This window comes from Psittacula echo (genome assembly GCF_963264785.1).
Source record: "Psittacula echo genome assembly, chromosome: 4".
Taxonomy (NCBI): Eukaryota; Metazoa; Chordata; class Aves; order Psittaciformes; family Psittacidae; genus Psittacula; species Psittacula echo.
The window spans coordinates 32,252,276-32,272,624 of record NC_137738.1 but is presented as its reverse complement, the minus strand read 5'-3'; the positions used below and the strand labels follow the sequence as shown (position 1 = coordinate 32,272,624).

General features: G+C 35.3%; 1 protein-coding gene across 1 annotated transcript in view; it reads right to left on the bottom strand.

Moving 5' to 3' along the window:
- Window positions 1–4,439: 4,439 nt before the first annotated feature.
- Window positions 4,440–20,349, bottom strand: part of WDR27 (WD repeat domain 27) — a gene marked incomplete at both ends in the record, with an annotated part of 105,645 nt that continues 89,735 nt past the window's right edge. Inside the window, one exon of the mRNA XM_080615873.1 lies at window positions 4,440–4,487. Within this exon, the coding sequence (XP_080471999.1) occupies window positions 4,440–4,487 (48 nt within the window). The remainder of the gene's footprint in view (window positions 4,488–20,349) is intronic.

Sequence of the window (20,349 nt, the reverse complement as noted above, 5' to 3'; positions counted from 1 at the left end):
CTTCTGTGACTGGATGACAGGATCAAGATAATTGCTGTATTATCTTACAACCCTTTTCTGCTCAGAACAGGATTTTGTCCAGTAACTAACAAAGCAAAACCCAACAAATCACAAACTCTCTTTTTTGAATGGAAGGGAAGGCATGAGTTCATTTGTTTACATAAAGTATAGCAATGCAAGTGTTTCATTATGGTTCTTTTAACTTTGGCCACAACATAAAATTAATCTGGAAGCTCTTCATTAAAGAATGGAATGTAAATCACTTAATGTTAAATCAAATTCATCATAGCGATAATTCTTCTCATTCATGCTACATCATTTACTCTGGTCCAATATCTTCATTTTAGCAGCATTTGGCTTTCATGAAAAAATATACAAGAAAGGCCTTCAGCTAAATAATACCTTTTGGATTAAGATATTTTTCAGGTAAAGATACTGTATTGACATAAAACATGTGAAGATTTAACATAAAACACAGAACCTGCTTGTCATCAGTAACTGCTGTAGTCCTCCTCAGGTGTATCCAGCTTTCATAGTTTACACTGTTCCATCACCAAAAATGTGTTATTAATAGAAGTATTCTGTTCTCCCTTGAAAGTTATTAAAATGCCTGAGGTATTCCACTCCCAGTAGCACCATGCTCATGAAACCAATCAGAATTACTCCTACTTTACTGTAGGACAGTAAATTCTGAAGAGCAGAATTTGGATTGATGATAGGAATACTGGAGCAGAAGTCAAATTTAGACAACAAGATAAAAAGTAATATCTTCCAGAGCGACATCTTACTGTCCTTAAATAAGATTACTCTTTTAAATCTGCAAGGATTTCAAGGAAGGCATTGATTCAGTCTTCTTTGAAATCCTTTCTGTTGGTATGCATTCTAGAACAGTTCTTCATGCATTGAAGCAAGGCATCCTTAATTATATTGATAGCACTCTCATATCACGTCACTTCATTTTTATTTGTCAGGCACACCCTAACATCTTTTTAAATTGTTTTAAGCAATTTTATTGATGTTTTTTCTCTTGTAACAAGATACAATAACACAAGCAGGTCTGTTCATTGGTTAAAAGGGAAAATATTATTCATAATGCAGTTTTGATAAGATGATTTGGTATGATTAAATGATGGAATAATTGAAGGAAAATAAGTGCCACTGACTACCTCCAGATATTCCAGGAATATTTAACTGTGTATTTAAATGTAATCATCATGTGTAATGGAAAGCAATATAGTCTTGAAGAATACATCTAAAGAGCACTTCTTTCATGGTGAATGGCCAAGAGAAAGTGAAGTTTTTTCATGGTCTTGCTCTTCCCCTCTTCCTGACAGTGCAACCCAAACTTGTCCATCTTTTCTTTCATTCTACACAGAAAAATGGGTAATACCTGATATTTTGCAAATCACTTAATCCCAAAGAGTTTTCAACAGGATCCGCTTCAGAGCAGTGCTGGCTGCTCCTCCGTGCCTTCTGACCTTTACAGCACCAGACCAAAGTGCTGTGTAAATCCATTTCAAGAATTCCACAACATTTGGTAGAAGATGTTCATCTGGGAAAGGCTCCCACATAACAGCACACACAGAGTCAGAAATACACCACTCCTGTCCTTAACATATAGGATAATCAAGGTCAGATGTGACATAATGACACGGCAAATATTTAATGAAACTAGACTATTCTTCTGCCAACTGTTTCCCTGTTTTCCTCACACATTGCCACATATTCCTTCAAAGCCACGCTTCTAACTTTCGTTAAGATATTTGGAAGATACCCTATAGTCACTTTATTCCAAAATACCTCACAATGACCTATTAAATATTTACACTTCCAGCTGTCTGTGTCAAGTGTTTATAGCTGAGATATGCTATCCACTTTAGCTAACCAGGAACTTTTCCTATCTGCTTTCAGGACTGTCTCGTTTCAAATAATTCTGTCTCTATGCCAGAAACTGAAAATACAAACTGTTTAAAACCAAAGGTATAGTGCTTCTGCAGATAAAACATTATGTTGAAGAGTAATCTTTTATGACTCTTTAATAATTAAGTAGTGTCCTGTGTCCTTCTATCAATCAGATCTCAGAAGGAAAAGCTAGTAATCATGAAGGTTTTAAATATTATAAGATGGTAGCATCATCTGCAATTGTTTTTTCCTCCTATGTGCCATTAGAAAACCTGCTTTCAAGCATTTAACTTTGCCAAACTTGAAGCATGTCAGCTAAAGTTTTCCATTCTCAAAACCACAAGAATTCAGGCATTTCTGGGAAACCCCGGGGGGGAGGGGGGGAGGAATTTTTTTTCTTTGCTTTTCTTTTTTTTTTTTTAAACATATGAAAAAATTGTTGTGAATTTCCATTTGAAAAGTTCTTGTGCCTGTGTGGTCAGATTCTCTCTCAACCCCTGAGGGAAAAAGGGGTTAACAAATTCTTGGTCTACTGAAGAGCTGCACATCTGCAAGTTCTGAACAGATGAAAGCCTCTATTCAGCATGGATTGATGATGCTGTGGTTATGGCCAAAATGCCCCAAAGGGCTTTTCTGTATAGCAAAAGTCCTTGATGAAAGTAACCAGAAAGCATCAGACAGCTGAGCCTTACCTCAAGGAAACAGAGATAATACATTAGATTTGGAAGAAGAGCTCCTCATGCAGAGATAAACTTATCCAGGATTAAGAGGGAGTTTTGTGATTCACACTGGCTGACTGAGGACTGACAATAATTAGTCCTAGAAGATAGGAGATCTGGAAAATGGAAGCCTTTCCCTTTACTTCAGTTCCATGAGGGTTACGACAATGTCCATTCTCGCAGCTCGAATTCAGAGTTTTTCTGTGCGTTCTCTGTCTTGAGCCTTGAGAATGCTATCCTGTTTAAAAATGTGGCACTTTTAGAAGAAAAATAATAGTAATAATTACAGTTCACATCTCCTCAGCAAATGTTTCAAACTCTCCGAAGAGTTGGTCATTACTAAGCAAGTCACAACAGGGGGTTGAAGAACACTTTTCTTGCAAATACAGCTATGAACCATGCTGGTTTTCTGTATTTCAGGTGTGTTGTCCAGAGCACACAGATGAGAAATTTAGCTAAATGCTCATTGAAGACCATCATAAGGATCCCTGTGGGGGAGCTAAAAATTCCAGCCTTGCTGATAATCTGTGATTGTAGTGTACCAGTGTGCAGCCACAGCATAGAAGGTGTTCTCTTGGTTAATTTGATTTTGAACAGAAAAGCATTTAGGTGACTTATTTCAGATTTCTTTTAATCACACCAGGTCTGATTCTGATGTTCAGACTCCTGCTGAGTACGATCTAGATGCACTACATTCCTATAGTTATTGATGAGACTTGTGTTTTAGAAAATGTCTGAATATGATACAAAGTGACAGTAAATTATTTTCCTTAGCAAAAAACAGCTAAAGCCTTTTCAAAAGAACATTTGTTATGGAAATTAAACAACTTAGTAATCTGATTAATGAAGTTTAGTGATTCTGTTCTGGCAAATTTAATGGAAATCACAGCACAATTTTGCAAGGAAAAGAAGAAATCTGTCTCCTTCCACAAGTCATATACACGCTCTCTACTCTTACCTAGAGCCAATGACCACTATGAATGCCTATTAAAAAAAAAAAAAAAACAAACAAAAACCAAAGAGTTGTTTAAGAAATCTCTTCTAAGATCAAGTCAAGTAAGCTAGGAAGAATATAAGAATTTAAATTTTTTTCCCATAACTTTATTTTCATTTTAGTTAAATAGTTTAATTTTTAATATTTAAGCAGTAATGAAAAGACAGAAATAGTTTCTTTACAACTAAAGCTGTTTTAATAATATCAGACTGCAGCAACAAGGTAATATTTTAAAAAGATCTTCCTCACATATTCCCTAAGAAATTTATAGAATGTAGTATAAAGGGTAAACCAGTACAATTCTGCCTTCAAACAAAAATCATGCTGATTCCAGTAACCCCAAAGGAATGTAGCAGAAGAACTCTCATGGCATTTCAGAAAGACATACAATTCTTCCCTCTTTTAAATATCTGGTCACAGACAGATCTAGCTTTAAAAGTGGAACAGTTGTTATTTTAACTGCATTTTCAATCAAGACTAAAGGAGTTTCAGTCTAGCAAAGCAATACAGAATATACCTAACAAAGCACCCAAGCAGTCCTCTGAAAGCCATTTCTGTGATGACTTGCTAGAATGAAGTCAGAATTAGTAGTGGCTTTCTTTTCTTGATCTTTTCCTCTAATTTTTGCAATAAAGGTAACAGATTGTACAACAGAAAAAATTTGAAAACAGCCTGAGGAACCTGCAGAAAACAAAGTAAAAAGAAAACTGCATTTTAAAAGGAAATATTATACTGCTTGCCTATGGCCAGTTACCACTCTCCTTTCTGTCAGCAAGTCATTATTCTCAGACCACCAGGAACAAAGATACACAAGCTGGCAAATTTCAGGGTAGAAACAATCGGAGTTTGCCATCCAAGGTGGCTGTGGTGAGCTGCAGTTCAAAAGAAAAGAACATATGGCTTTAATAAAGATCTTTTAAGTGAGTGAAGTTTGCTTTAGAGCAATGAAATGAATGAAGAACATTAAGAAGACATTTAAATTACTTCTATGTTAAAAGGTCCAGGATTCACTTCAAAAACAGAAACAAATTAATCTATAGACTCTTCTCAACCAAGCTAATCTAAAAATTCCATTTTACTTAGATTTTTATTTTCCAGCTATTTTCAAATTTGTGTCAACATCCGTTAACACATCAACAGTCTGCAAAACCAAAGCATATGTTTAAACCACATAAAGTCAAACAGCAGCCACTCTGTATGACTCAAGAAGGGAGCCTGGAAGAAATAAGAAAGAGCTGGAATAAATGAAGATGGAAAATACTATGAATTCAATCAGGCATACCAACAAATGCAGTTTTCTGATTTTTGTTGGTGTTGAATGCAGTATAAGAATTTCCTTTGTGAAAGAGTACTTTGAAAAAGGCCAAAATCCTTTATGAAGAGGAAAGTCTCAAAGGCATGCATAAAGAGCCTTCAACTGCATTAGCTTTCTTTTACCAGTCTCAAAAAATCTTAATTATAAAAAAAGAGCAAATACTATTTTCTGCAATTACTTCTACGAACAAGGAGTTGAAAACCTGCTGTAGCTCAGAAAGTGATGAACTACACACGTGTAGTATACTACTCTAAAACTGTGTTTTAATTTATATTTGAAACCTCTACAGTAAAATCAATATACTAATTAAAATCTAAAAAAACCCAACCCTTACTATTATGTATTCAAAATTTGGCATCAGTTCTGTGAATAATTTGAAACCTATGCAAACACTACAGTATTATGGAATATTAGAAAGAGTATGAGAGCATGGACTATTTTTCATGTCAATGAATGTATGAGTAGCGAAGGCCATAAAGCAGGGTAGAGAAAGTTTAGGGTTTGTACATTTTAGAGGAACTTCAAGGTTTACAAAGCACCTACAACACCTGGTGCCAGAATGGGGGGAGAGCAGCTTCTTGACCACAGTCCTCCTTTATGTGATGGGCTGCAAAAGGTGTAATAAATTTCTTTTTATAATAACACAGTATATATTTTGTTTCAGACTTATCTTTGGAGGGTGGAAAATATGCTCCTGTAGTGATGCCACCTAAAAAATGTGTTTTAAATTAGAGAACTGGAGGTTTTTAAGCCACAAACAGTTGGTTATGCATAGCAATACATATAAAAAATATTTTGTTTTAATTTTTCATATGACATGCTTATGTGTACACAATGTAAGTTTTAGGACATACTGTACTTTAGGAAATAATAAGAATCAAAGCAATTCCAGCTAGTTTCACATTACAGGCACAAAATATGATTTTTGCTTCATTTTAGTTCGTATAAATATGTATAATATGCAGAGAAAAAAATATTAAAAAGGTCCACAACTGCACAGCAAAAAGTATAATCTTGCCAAAAATCCAGTATCTCAGAAGACCAGATGGGAATATAGTTTTTAGGGGGTTAGCTTTCATTATTCAAATTGTTGTTTGAAAATGGAAGGGCATACGTAGAACCAAAACTGCCAGAAGCAGACAATGTGGACTGCTATGTCTCTGTAAAGCCATAGCTCAAGCTTCAAAAAAAAAAAGAATTCTTCAAGTCAAGCATACAATTACAGGAATAATATATAACATATTATATAATATTATATCCCTGTTACATACAATTTATAGGAATAACTGCCACAAATTCTATTTTCAAAGTAGAAATCAAATTCAGGAAAGCATTTATTTATGATTTGGCTAGTTAATCTTACTGTTCCCCTCATTTTTTATATGGCTTATATGGATGTGATAGAAAAAAGTAATCAAAACAGAAATGAAAGTTAACATAATGAGTTATTACTTAGTTAATACCTCAGTAAGAGACTGGAGAAATACTTACATATAAGTAACCTAAATGTTGTTAAGTACCAACTGTAACTCCAACTTCTACACAAGAGCCAGCAACTGCTGACTGTTCATTACGGAAGTTTAGAGCCCTTCTGCATTCTGCCTTGTTCTTGACAGGTAAAATAAACATACCAAGTTAGACAAATACACAGATTTTCTAATTCAGCTTACACTTTTTTACATCTGCTTTTGAATAGCCTAGTGGCATTTTCACATTATAGACTTTAGTTCCAGGTCATCTTCCTAACATTGTCTGGGCTCCTATTCCACTTGTTGCAGAGGCTTGTCATTGCCTGGGCTTCAATACACCAAAACCCAACTTGAAAAGAAATAAATGCTTTTCAAAGGAAGTACTAATTCATTACACAGCCATCAAACAGCATAGACAGCAAGTTCAAGGTTTAAAGTAATATCCCATAGCCTTCTGGTCTATTAAATTAGCATGTTTTGAAACTGGTCATATGGAGCTGCTTCCCAGCCACCTCAGTTATTATATAGAGAACTATGAAGTAATAAACAGTAAACAATGTCAAATTAAAAATAAAAATATTTTTTATTTGTGTACCTCAATTGATTTTGTATAAATAACTTACATACCAAAATCACAAATTGAAGATATTCAAAACCAGAATCATTGATTTTTAATAGAATCAAGAAGTCCTATGCCAGAGCCTGTCACCTACTGAATTGCTCTGATTACAAACTAAGTATTTCTGTCCTTCTAAAAGAAAGAGTAAAAAAACCCACTAACTAAATTAACTAATTGCAACTTTTCAGTTGACCCTCACAGAAACAGGGAGTCTGCAGCTGGACAGTGAGAACCCATCCTGCAGCACAGTGTCCCACTCACCCCACAGACTGGCCCAGCTGGTCCTGCTATACTGCGGTGGCAGTCCTGGGCATTGGCAAGTGGTACTGCTGGCCCTGGCAGCAGCCCCTGCAGGACGAAGTGGCAGGGACTTCCTCATGTAGGAACTTAAGATGGACAAATGTCATCAATCAGAGCAGCAGAGACAGGTCTCTCTTCAATGGATATAGTCAGTGTATATTAGAACAGATTTTTGGTTTTACCACCTTTGAATGAATAGATATAAACTCTGAATTTATTAGTGTCACAGTTACAGCTGAAATATAAAACTCTCAGAAAGCAAATTATGTGGCTGAAATTAAATTGATAGGATACCACTAAACACTAGAGTGTATCAATCAAATCAAAACCACCCATACTGTAGTACTTACTGCTGCTCTTGAATCTTGCATTGGTTTGACAGCTAGCAACAATCAAGAGCAATGCGAGAAGGAGACATTATGGAGCTGACTTTTATTATATTTTTCTTGCTCAGAAAGTGGTGTCTAAAGCAATGTAGAATTCCCCACCTTTACTCCTGAAGATCTACAGTACATGAAGGGTTTACCAGCTCTGGTTTTGTGGTGTAATCCAACAACAGAAGACATGTAAGTAGGACTTTGAAAGATTTGTTTTGTTGAAAGATGATTACTTAATTTGACAGCTACACAACAAGCGTTCAATCAGTTAGATCAAAGCCACATGTTTTTTTGACAGACTGAAGACAGAATACAAGGTTTTATTGTTAAGATAGCTGTCCTACTGCAGAAATGAGAACTGAGAAAATGCAGAAAACAGGTTAGCAGCTTTTAACTATATAACCATGATGTGTTTCACTGGTTAGCCTTCTTCCAACAAATTTGTGATAAGCCTAACAGATCACCCAAGGCTGCCTTCACCCAGCCCCAAACATTCCGTTTTCCCATCTTATTTCTTAGTATTTGTGCAAATGTATCACAGGCTCTGTTCTTGGCAGCCTAACTTCTATTTTCTACCTGTCTGTTTCTACATATCTGTGAGAATACAGAATTTCTGCACTTTGATTTTTCACAGAAATGTCATCCCAAACCCAACCTTGAGTTTTAAAACTTTGGTTCCCTTACGATTCAGATTAAGCTCATCTCCTCTGGACAGATGTTCCTGGAACCTCCTGCACAGTTTCCTCCAGGTATCATATTTCTAAATGTATTACCTGTTCCAGCACCTGCATCTCTTTGCTGTCAGCTTTTAGTATTATTCATGTGCTCAAAAAAACCCAGAAGTCTCATCTATATTTAACATGACATTTTAATAGGCAAGTAAAAACAGTAATTTCCACACATCAAAACAAATCTTTTGATGTGTGAAATTTACTCGACCAAAATATAGTATGTGAAGCAATCTTAAACCTATCTTATTGCTTCTAAACTAACATTCAGAAATCTTTTTCATTTAAATCTAATAATTGAAGAAAACCTGAATAAGATATCTCAAATAACTACAAACTCCTGAAACGGATATAATTTGTTTGGCTTTGCCTTCTCAAAGAATCTGTATAAGCAAGATAATAAAAAATATATTAAATATCCTCATCTAAAAGAATGTAAGCCACTTCATAATTTCCTGCCTCTAGAGCTAGTGAAGAAACAAATACCTGACAGAAGATAGTTAGAATGCTTACAAGACTACTGGAAGATAGGTCAGCACAACATCAGTGCAAATATTCTGAGTATAAATGTGATGCAGAATAGGATCTTATGGAAAACTCTGTACATTTTCCAGCTTTAGGATATAAGCCAATGCTTGTTAATCCCAGCAAGCGAGTTTCCTCTAACTCCAAGGGGCACTGAATCAGTTCTTAATGTAAAAAGCCAATTACTGGAACAACACACTAGATTTACTCTTTACAACTCACAATGATCAAAAAATCTAGTTTCACTGCTTGCTACTAGGCTATTAATGACAACTTACATAGGCCCCCAAATGCTGTTTTTATTTTAATAGGCCATATTAAATATTTCCATTCCCAAAAGCATGCCATTTTGGCAGTAGACCCTCATGTGTGCAGAGCACTAGGACAAAGTAGGGTAAATGTTCCTTACATAACTAAATACATATCAGTACACCAAATCCCAGCAGCTAGAACACAAGTGAAAGCAGACACTTAAAAAATAACTGAAAATAAAAATATGTCAGACTGAACAGAAGGTTGTGGTGAGCAATGGCAACATTGGAAAATGGTTCAATAAACATAACAGTCATGATTTAAGTACTCTCATATATGAAGCGTTGTTTGAACTTTGCCATTGAAGTTGTTGGAGAACTACTGGGAGAATGTTTCATACAAAGTTTGTATCGTGAACCTAAAGAAATTATTTTTTCCTTTCTTTAATGTAAGCTTTGCTCACTACAGACATCCTCTTTCTCCAAACTTATTTTTTTTACTGAAATAATTATATTGGCTTGGGCTTTATGACATCATACCTGGTTTTCTATCAAAAACAATTATTGTTTTTGTTATTGATTTCACAGCAAGCAGAAAGCTGAAGTTTAAAAGAATGGTTAATTTAAAACCCAAAACCATCCTAGTAATAAAAAGTGAACTTAGGAAAAGTCTCATTAAGCACAATTGCTTTTTTCACACAATCTTTTGTTTATTAAATTTGGTTCCAGCATGAAGTTCTGTCTCAGCAGACGTTCCATCTTGGTGCTCTGACACCTTGGGGGACTGCTCCAAGATTACACAGAGCCTGGCACTTCGAAGCAGCTAATTCCATTTCAGGTTAGTATTTATCAAATGCAGCTTACCACTCACTTTTAAATGGGTGAGGGGGGAGGCTCACTCTGCTAATGGGAATGCATTTGTGCTATGTAAAGAAAAATCACAAATGGCAATACCGAAGAAATAGGTGTGAAATTAGACAGGGTCAAGGTACTGAAGCACAACAATAAAGTGCAATTCATTACTCTCTATGCTTCATGATTAAAAGAGAAAGTTCTCTACAGACCACATCCCTTTTAACAAGAAATCACCACACTCCACCTCCCATAACATAGAGTTCTACATATTATTGTTTTAGACATGTAGCTTAGTCCATTGCAGGGACTATCAGATGTATCAGTTTTCAGTAACAGTAACCACGATTTGTCATTAGTGTAATTACAAGGTAACAGCAGTGGAAGTAGATAGATACACTACATATAAACTCTTATAGTAGCCTTCCATGAGAGTTATCCAGTCCTTTCAAATGCACATCTTGGATTTTTCACTTTTTACTGAAATCATACATTGGTGTATCACTCAGTTTACCTACAAGAAAGAAAACATAATTTTGTGCTAAATCCTCAACTTATTAAGATCCAGAAGAAAGTAATAAGAAGGATGTCTAGAGCGAATAGGGATTGATGGATGTGCTGGCTTTGGCTGGGGTGGGATTCATTTTCCCTGGGTAAGCTGGTACGGTATTATGTTCCCAAGAGAACTGACTTTAAGAAGAAAGCAAACAGGGAAAACAATCTCTCAACAGAGTAACCACTATGCGCACAGTTTATGAATAAAAATGCTAAGAGAAAAAAGATAAAAGATAGCCCAGAAGAGCAGGAAAGAATGGTACTAGAAGCCATAGTTCAGAGCCATTGTACAGTAGGAAATGAGAAAATTTAGTAGTCAAAATGCACAGGAAGAAAAGAAAACCAAAACAGAGTAAACTAAGAAAACATTTGTTTCTCTGAAGGCATACATGAGCTGACAAAAGCTCCAAGTGGAAAAAACATCGTATAGCAGACATATAAACCATGCCCTGTCCCAAGAAGGAGTGGAATATACGTACCCTTCTTAAAATAACCTAAGTTACAAAGCCTCTGCCTTCAAGTGCTAATGAACACCCACCTGTGCTGTGACTGTATGTATGTGCTTTGGCACAAAAAAAAAAGGCAACATACCGTGAACGTTTCCTCTTCTAACTATAACACTGCATTACCACCCCACTGGTAATATCATGCCATACACTAACAATGCATATTTATATGGCATAGATGCATGAGTTCATATTCATGCACATAAATAAAGTTTATTTTTACTTTCTTCAAACTTCAGAAATTGGTTATGTGTTGGTTGTGTTTCAGATAAAGAACGTCCCAGAGCCTTTCTTACTGAACCCACAAAGGTTCAGAAAGATGCATTTAAACAGGAGTGCTATGCTTCTATTACCAGGTCTTTATAAATACACATCAATTAACATATAAAAAAACAAAACACAATGTAAAATACAGCTGCTTTGCCTCGGGATACTATATTGCAGGAATTAAATATGTCTTACCTCAGTGGTTCATGTACATAAAAACATCTTTCCATTGTTAGAATAACACAACCTAAACCTATACTATTTGTTCAGAATTTGCAGTATCTAAACAGCCTGTGAGCATTCATATCTTTTATTTCCTTTGAGAGTTCGTACTCAGAGTCAGTGCTTTGTTTCTTTCTGATAAAAAGCTAAAGAATGACTATGTTCCTGGATGAAGCCCTGCTCCCAGTGGAATTGAGAGGAAAGTCACCAGCAACTGGAAAAAGCTGGAATTTATCTGTAGGCATTTGTGGTTTATACCACCAACAAAGCCTACTACTTCAGCTTCAGGTATTCATATTGACTGCTACATCTGTTTTGCAGTCACAAAAAGAGACTCAGTGAACATTATCTTTCCTTAAAGATCTTGATGAGATTGAAATGTGGAATAGGAATGTCACAAAAATATTTTCAGTTCTAAGAACAATGAAAATCTTCGGAATAGATTCTCATTTCTGATCAGATTTAAACTGGATAGTTCTACTGGTTTCCACATTGTAACTCCAAATTTTCATTGTTTTGACCGATATCATAGTCAATATTTGAGTTGCAAGTGATGCTTCTACCACAAAATTTGACCATGCAGTTAATTCTCAAGATGGTCATCTCAGATCTCCATAAAATGGTTTAAGGAAAAGTATGCACCTCAGAATGGAATCTTTAAGAACAACATGCTGAGTAGGAAATTGTTTGCCAACAGACCATAGGAGCAATGATGAAATCAGGGATATGCCTTAAATTCTGTCCTTTCCCACGGTTCAGTGGCTTACTGTGGACTAGGTAGTCAAAAGCTCACTTCACTCTGGATTCATGGTCTAGAACATTTTGCTTAAAATATTTACGGGCTGCATTGCTGTAACTGTTGGCTGGCAACTGTGATCCACAAGGGATTTTTTTAATATTATTTTTTTTTTTTTAGCTTCTGAATGTTTTATTTAGTATTAACTTAATACTTAACTTCAGATATATATATATATTATATATATAATTCAAACAGCAAGCTCTCTAGATAAGGACTACCGTGTTTTGGGGTACTATCAAACAACTGATACTGCATAAAAGAAACTGATGCTAGGAAAAAAACCACCAGTATATGTTATGGCATGTGGTTGCAATTCTGTGCTCAGAGTTGTTTCAGTGACAGTCATTTACAGATGAATCAAATAATAATCTTCACTGACACTTCCCCACAAAGGGAGTATAGGACATGAAATAAAAAGAATATTCTAGATCAAGAAATGTTGTTCTGTTTCATATATTGTCAAGATCTATCTGTTGCTAAAATGTTTTCTGTCCTTACACCTTCAATTAGAAGTCTGTTCCAGGTCCCCACTTTGTTGATTACTGGGCAGGAAACTAGGAAGGATTTTTTAAGTTTTTCCACGATTGTTGTTTCTAAGGAATCCTTTTTGAAAGTTTCATGGCTGGACCAAGACTTCTACTAAGAATTCCACATATTCACACTTCACAATATGTGAGAATTCCATACAATTCTCCTTTCCTTGAAGTTCCCAAACACAAGTTCCATGAAGCAGACATAAATTTGCACAAATCAGAGGACAGCTGCTAATCTGGTTGTTTATGTTTTTCAGCCACATATCCACATGTATCTCTTACTTATTCTATTTCAAATGTGCAGCACAGTAATAAAAGATTTGTCATAATTACGGTATATTGAAAGCAGTCCTAAAGCAGTCAGATTGATGTCAGGTTGCCCACAGAGATTGTTCAGTTGTCCTTGGAGATATTTAGAGACAGAGATATCTGAAGATACTGCATGATGCACAACAACAAAGAGTGTAACAGAGGACATTATTGTACTCAGTCATTAACATATGAGAAAGAAGGATGCCAAGATTAGCTAAACTCTTGAGTACATAAAAGCAAACTTCAACTAAATTCAAAAGAACAAAAATACATAATGAGCAGCATGAAAATGTCTAATAAACCATTTTTAATGCAGAAAACACTTTTACTATATTCTTACAATAGTGATTTTTTAAAGTCTGCAAAATACACTTCGAACTCACATGGCTGGACAAATAATCAGGAATGATTTCCAGATCATTTTCTTTAATGATGGGTTTGAAACAACTTAAATGTAATCTCAGACATTCTTCAAAAGCCTGCCTTAATCTCTGAGGCTGCTAATGTTTGCATGACATCATTGTCATTACAATCCTGTCTCTTCACTCAGTAACTAGAAAAGCTGAGGGAAACATGAAAAGGAGTTTTTACTAGCATCCTACTCAGGTGTATAATTTCAAATTCCACTTCAAAATTTGGACATTAGCCCACAGAAAAATACACTGAAACCCCAAAATTCTTTCATGCAAACCTAGCCACACAAGCGTAGTCAAGCAGTCCCCTTCAAAGTAGTTGTTTTATACCCCTAATTATCCTTGATACACCAGAGGAATGAATTTTTCTTTCTAAAACCAAAGCATATATCAGAACTTAGAAAGCTCACATTTCTTCTTTTGTTATTCCACATTCAATTGACTGAACATTTTTACTTAGAGTATATTGTTGGATTTTTTTTCTCAAAACCCTGACATGCTCATACAACTTGCACATTTAAAGCAGTCACTTCATCATGAAATGACGCTTCACAAGAGAATGACAGCTATCAAAAGATAGCTTTCTGTATGAAGAAATTTCCATGATTTGTTCCATTCAACATTTTCAAAACAAAATGCAAGAGTAAATGGAAATTTTCAGTATGATTCATCTTTGATATGTTGTTTCTATCCCCATATGGTATGTACAAATTTTCTCCAACTGTTACAATGTTCCTGCGTTACAAAAGCTGAGAGAAAGAGCAATGCTACTTTAAAAAGTAGGTGTTAACTACTGATCACATAGGCACAAAGCAGCCTAATGAATTCATTTGTGCCTGGCAGATCTAGACCCAATTGAAAGTAACTGCAAGTGGATAAATTTCTTCAGGACATCTATGTATGTAGTTCACATTGTCACCATAGTTTAAAAAACTTTAAAAAATACAAAGACCTCTTATTCATAGAAAATCAACACTGCCTTAGATTAGTTGTCTAAAAGAAAGGGGTAGAAAAGCAGACACAGCACTAAAACATTTAGCAGTTACTACCTTGACATGAGGCATCTTAAATTTTGCAGTGTTTAAATTTACTTCCGGGTCAGCAATTGAAATAAAGAAAGTAAACAGTGATTAGTAGCAATCTTCTTACGTGGTCATACCAAAAAATTTGCTGACATATAGTAAATCTATTTAAATACGTAATTTATACTAAAAATAACACCAACGTAATTTTAAATAATGTTAAATCAATTGAAATGCTAAACAACCTCAGTTCTGCCCTGCACCTACAAAATAGAAAATGATACTTTTATGTAAGTTAAACTAACAAAAGTCTCTTAGCATTTAGTAATGAGTTTTAGGCGGACTAAGTAACAGACATGTATTGCAAAATTTATTAAAATGAAAGTACAGTCCTTAAATAAATAAACAAATCCAGATGTCTATTCCTTCGGCCTGAAATGGTAGAAAAGAAAGAAATGTATATTTGCATTTTCCACAAACGTATGTACTCAACAAAGCTTAACCTGAGATTAAAATGTAGCTTCATGCAGTTCTCCATGAATTGAAGAATTTTACCTTGCTGAGAGAAGTAATGGAAATGCAATTTCACTAAAAAAAAAAAAAAAAAAAAAAAAAAATAAAATTGCAGAAGTATTATAATATCACTTTCCCAAAGAAAGAAACAGACGGCCCAGGGAGATTTTACTGTGTCAAAAATACTTCTGGAAGCGACTACTGAATGTGATTCTTAAGATGAACTTTGTAGAAAAAGGAGGCGCAAAATGTGTTTTCCATGCATAATGAAGTACAGTTGTTGGCAGTCAAAAAACATAAAACATAGTAAGACTTCACCACATGAAAATATTATCTTCCCACTACTTAGTGACACACCGCAACATCTTGTACATGAAAGAGTCCAGGTAACTCATTAATAGCAATGTGAGTGTGCATTTATAGTCTCCACAGGCTATCTTCTCAGAGTCACAGGCTATTATTTAGAATCTAACAAACTAAAAAGTACAGATGAGCCCTAAATCTATATCCTAGTTACATAATAGAATATGAAAAAAAACCTCTTTAGTCCTATATTTTGATGAAATTTAATTTTTAAGATTATTGTGATCTTCTTCAGATTCACCTTTAAGTCTTTAAATCCATACTGTAAGCCTTAGTGATACTTAAATGTAAATGTCTTTTCAATAGCCTCCCATTCCTGTGCAAAATATGAGATGAGGGCGTGCATATTTCTTCTTTGTTACCTTGCACTGTTACTAAGAGTAGGTCATCACATCTGGAATACTCTTCATTTCTCTCACAAAAGCAAGCAGAAGAAGAAAGAGAGCATGAACTGATTTTCCTTTTCACTTTACATTTTAACTTAGCAAAATTAGGAAGTTTAATGTTTCTGGTAGCTGAAATAAACCCATCAAATGTATAATTGCCAGATTCATCACCATTGTAATTTGACTATGAAACAGTAGGCTCTACATGTGGAATTACTTCTTTCATCATATGAATATTATTTATAAACAATTCATTTAATATTGTTTGCTGCCGTTTGGGAAATAAGGACTATATTTTAAGTTCCTACAAATTATATGCTTTACTGTTTGCAATTTCCTCATTAACCTGATATCTTTTGGACAGCATATACAACATAAATGCATCATACCAGAAAACTGCACTTTGAAAAGGGATTATACATATGGGGAAGAGGTAAAAGTCTTGATGAGAAGGCATACTACATACCAAGTTTATAAACTGCCCAGAAATAAAATTCTCAGAAAAGAAGATTGCTACTAAATTGACACATTCCTCAGATGTGACTTCAGTGCACTCACTGCTGGAGATAGCAGTACTCAGCACATGAAGAACTGAGTGACTTGCCAGACTATTAGTAACAAATAGCTTTCACTAGACAGATACTAGATCAACAGTCATAAAGAATTATGTGAACTGATTTCCATGGCCAAAGCCCAGGGACTTCAAATACAAGCATTTACAGAAGTCTCATTAAGACAAGGACTCATATATCAGATTTGTTACTTTACAAGAGAAAATAAAATAAATTTTTGTAAGGCATATTTCATTTCTAAAAGAAAATTTTGCTGGTATACCATAGTTGGGAAAATCCATTATTTAATACCATACATAATCTTTCTGAAGTAAAAAGTTATATAAATAATCAGTTTGGTTCTCAATATGCATTATTAATTCTTTGTTATTTCGTACAATTTTCTGTGCTTTTCAAACTAAAATGCTTCAGACTCCTTGAACTATATTTTTCTTTTCTACTTTAATGTAATTTCTAGTAGCAATTAATTGTTTATATTAGTGAAGGAAATACAATATTGTTTATGTGAACATCACATAAAATATCTTTATGCAAAAATGTAAAATAATTTTTTTAAATCATTTTTTGATTTATCTATCATTTCATGCAGATTCCTACATACGCTTTTAGCAACAATCCTATAAAATATGAAAGCCCCTAAATATACACCAGGGTAAACATTCTCTATAGCTAGCAAGTGACATGGCAAATGCATAATATTAAGAATATTTTTATTTTCAGAGCACTGAATATTTGCTAATTTCTGCTAATTTTTTGAAATTGTAAATAGGGAGAAATATTATGCAGGGAAAAAAAAATGGAATGGCACATTGCAATTTGGAACAAAAAAATTACTAAAATAATACACACTCACAAAATACTCAGAATACCAACAGAAGACTAACCAGAGTTAGTTTCCTGGAATTTCTTAGCTCACAAAAGAAAAACAGAAGAGAAATTAGATTAATAGCTTTCTTAAAACGTGTTTTTCCTAAGTGCACGATTTGTACAGCCAAATGAGAAGTTTAAATGTAGCATGTCAAGTAACAAGCTCATTCAGTGTGCTGTACTTCAAATATACATATAAAAACATTTGCATTAAGTAACTTAGGGGGGTGGCTAGAATGTAAACACTAAATTTAAACCCAAGTTTTAAAACAACTGTAAGTCTTGTAAGGAAAAGTCTGCTATTTATATTGTAATAGAAACAAAAACAAAGAACTTCAAGGTATGAAATTTAGGGCATGTCTATACTGTGAAATGGACCATGGTGCTGTTATCCTTGAGTCACCAGAGGACCAAGACGATATGTCTATATGGTTTAGTACAGTACTATGCAGTCTTATTTGTGTGAGCAACTCTTATGTGACAAGAGTTATTAGCTCATCTACAATGCTGGAATAAAACAGTTATCCTAGTTCACAGAATGGTTGCCAGTACTGCAGTGGTGAGTTTAAGTCTGAATAAAGCAAGGGCAGATTCTTCAAGCACACCTAAATAAATGTGTTCTTACTGCTATTGGGACTTCAGTCTTTACTGATAAAGGGAGGCCACTTATTAGTAAGTCTAAAGTGGAGTGGTCTACACAGACATTCACAGTCTGTGCATGTGTGGGTAGTCAAATATCTTAGACTAGGGATAGCCATAAGGTTTGCACTCCCGTTTGCTGTCCTGCTGTCTTGAGCGTGAGGTAAAAGCCGTATAGAGTGACCCAGCTTTGTTTACAAACCTAACCTTTCCCTTTCAAAAGGACTTCAAACCAAGGCAAAGGAATGCAACTGTGAATATAGGCAACACTTTTCTAAGAATTCCCCCACCCCAAGTTTTTAAGGAAACAATTTTTCCCTTCAGGTGATTATCCCTGCACACTCATACTCCAGGTGACACCAAGCACTCTCATTCCTAGCCTACCTGATTAGACAAACTCAGAGATACTAGGACATGTTCACTTTGGCAGTAGCACAATTTGTAACAAAAGCATGGGTTAATCTTCAGGCGCAAGTATACGCACCACTACCTTAGAAACATTTCCCGAATTTTCTTGGGAGTCCCTCTGGCTTAAGCTGACAATTTGCTGATGATAGCTCTCTCCAGGACCTTCACAGTAGATAAGCACAAAGCTCACACTATTGTGGAGAAGAACTTAGTGAAAGCCTTAAAATAATCACATTAGGAAAAAGAAATAATATGCAGCAGTTCTTTTTAAAAAGCCTGAATCTACCTATTTTTTCCAGGGAAGATGATGGTTACCAAAAGGTCATTTGCATTGAAAGATAAAGACACTAGGTACAGACATAAAGGTTCACAGCAAATTGACATCCCTTTCTGGAATACGGCCTCTAGGAGAAAATGTCATTTGTTTGAAGAGCTTAAGGGTGTCAGCATGTGAAAAAAATTGAACACTCTTCCACAAAAGTACTGAGCAGAGAGTGATGCTAACCGTGTCTTCACACAGTTCACAGAATTCCTCATGGTAAAGGGGGCGGAAATATTCTGGGGGGATTGAAAGAAATCTGACTAATTCTACATTAGAATGCCAGTCCACTGCCTGCTTGCAGGTTCCTTTCTGTTATTAGTTAAGTGCCAAGTAAATTTGCTTTAGTCCTCAGAATCATAAAAAATCCAGTAGGCTGGACCAGATTTATAAAGTCTGTGTGGATGCTTCATTCCAAGCCATTAGACAAGTCTGCCACCAAAGTTAAAGACTGCACTAGTAAGCAGAGTACATCTCAAAATCAAGACTTGTCAATACCATGGATGTGAAATAATTTTCTTGGAAACATGATGCCTTGCTTTCTTCTGTATTTATAGTACTAGAGCAAAGCAGTTTGATAAAGCAGAAACAAAAAGACACGTATCAGAGCCTCAGATAGAGACAACAGATAGATCCAACAGGGATCCATAGGCTAGTTCTGGAGCAGAAAAACTGGCATCTTCCTATTGGTGGAAGAGCTAGCAGTAGAGGAAAACTGGGAAAAGGTCCATTATGGGGCCAGCTCCTGGCTGGCAGCAGAAGCTCCTGGATTCAAGCCAGTGAACAGCCTGAGGGTGCTACAGACACTGGTTGTTTCAGAGGAAGCAGGGCACTGTACTTTTTCTTTCCTTTCTATTCCCCGGAACAGTTCTCATGTAACATACAGAAGCATCAGTTGTTATAGGCTTCCTCATGTAATGCATCAGACGCACAGAAGGTGAGCATGCACTTCTTTACAAAGCCTGGACCAACAAAAATTCTTGAAACCTAGAACCAAATTCTCTACTGAAAACACCCAATTTTTTCTCTGCAACTAAATCAGAGTCCAAAACCTGAACATCCATGAGCTCCTGATGAAACAAATAGTAGTGAGAATGTCAGAGTTTTTCCTGATAATTCTGCCTAATTCAGGGTTTGGATATCCAAACACTTAGGTGTATGTGTTGTTCTTTTAAAGAGTGGAAACGGACCCCCAAAACAGTGGCACAGCTCAATCTCAATCAGTTCATCTAGGAGACAATAGAGAGACCAACAATGACAGAAAACTACAAAATTAACACTAAAATGTCAACATGAGAAACATAAACCAAAAATCAGTAAGTAAGGCAGAAGATTAACATACAGAATACAACTGAAGCACTACAGCAGAAAAGCTTTTCCTCCCCTGGGTGGTTAAAAAGAGAGGTGGTATATTCTCTATGAGTTTCAAATAGTAAACAACGGAAGATTAGGAACATGCCTACTGCAGAGGCTACAAATGTCTTGTTTACTGCCAAGGTTTGCAGGTCAGGTTTTAATTTTATCCTTTCATATCTAATCCTGTCAAGTTAATTCGCAGATACCTAGATGTGGTTGAAAACTTACGGAAATCAGTCCCACTGC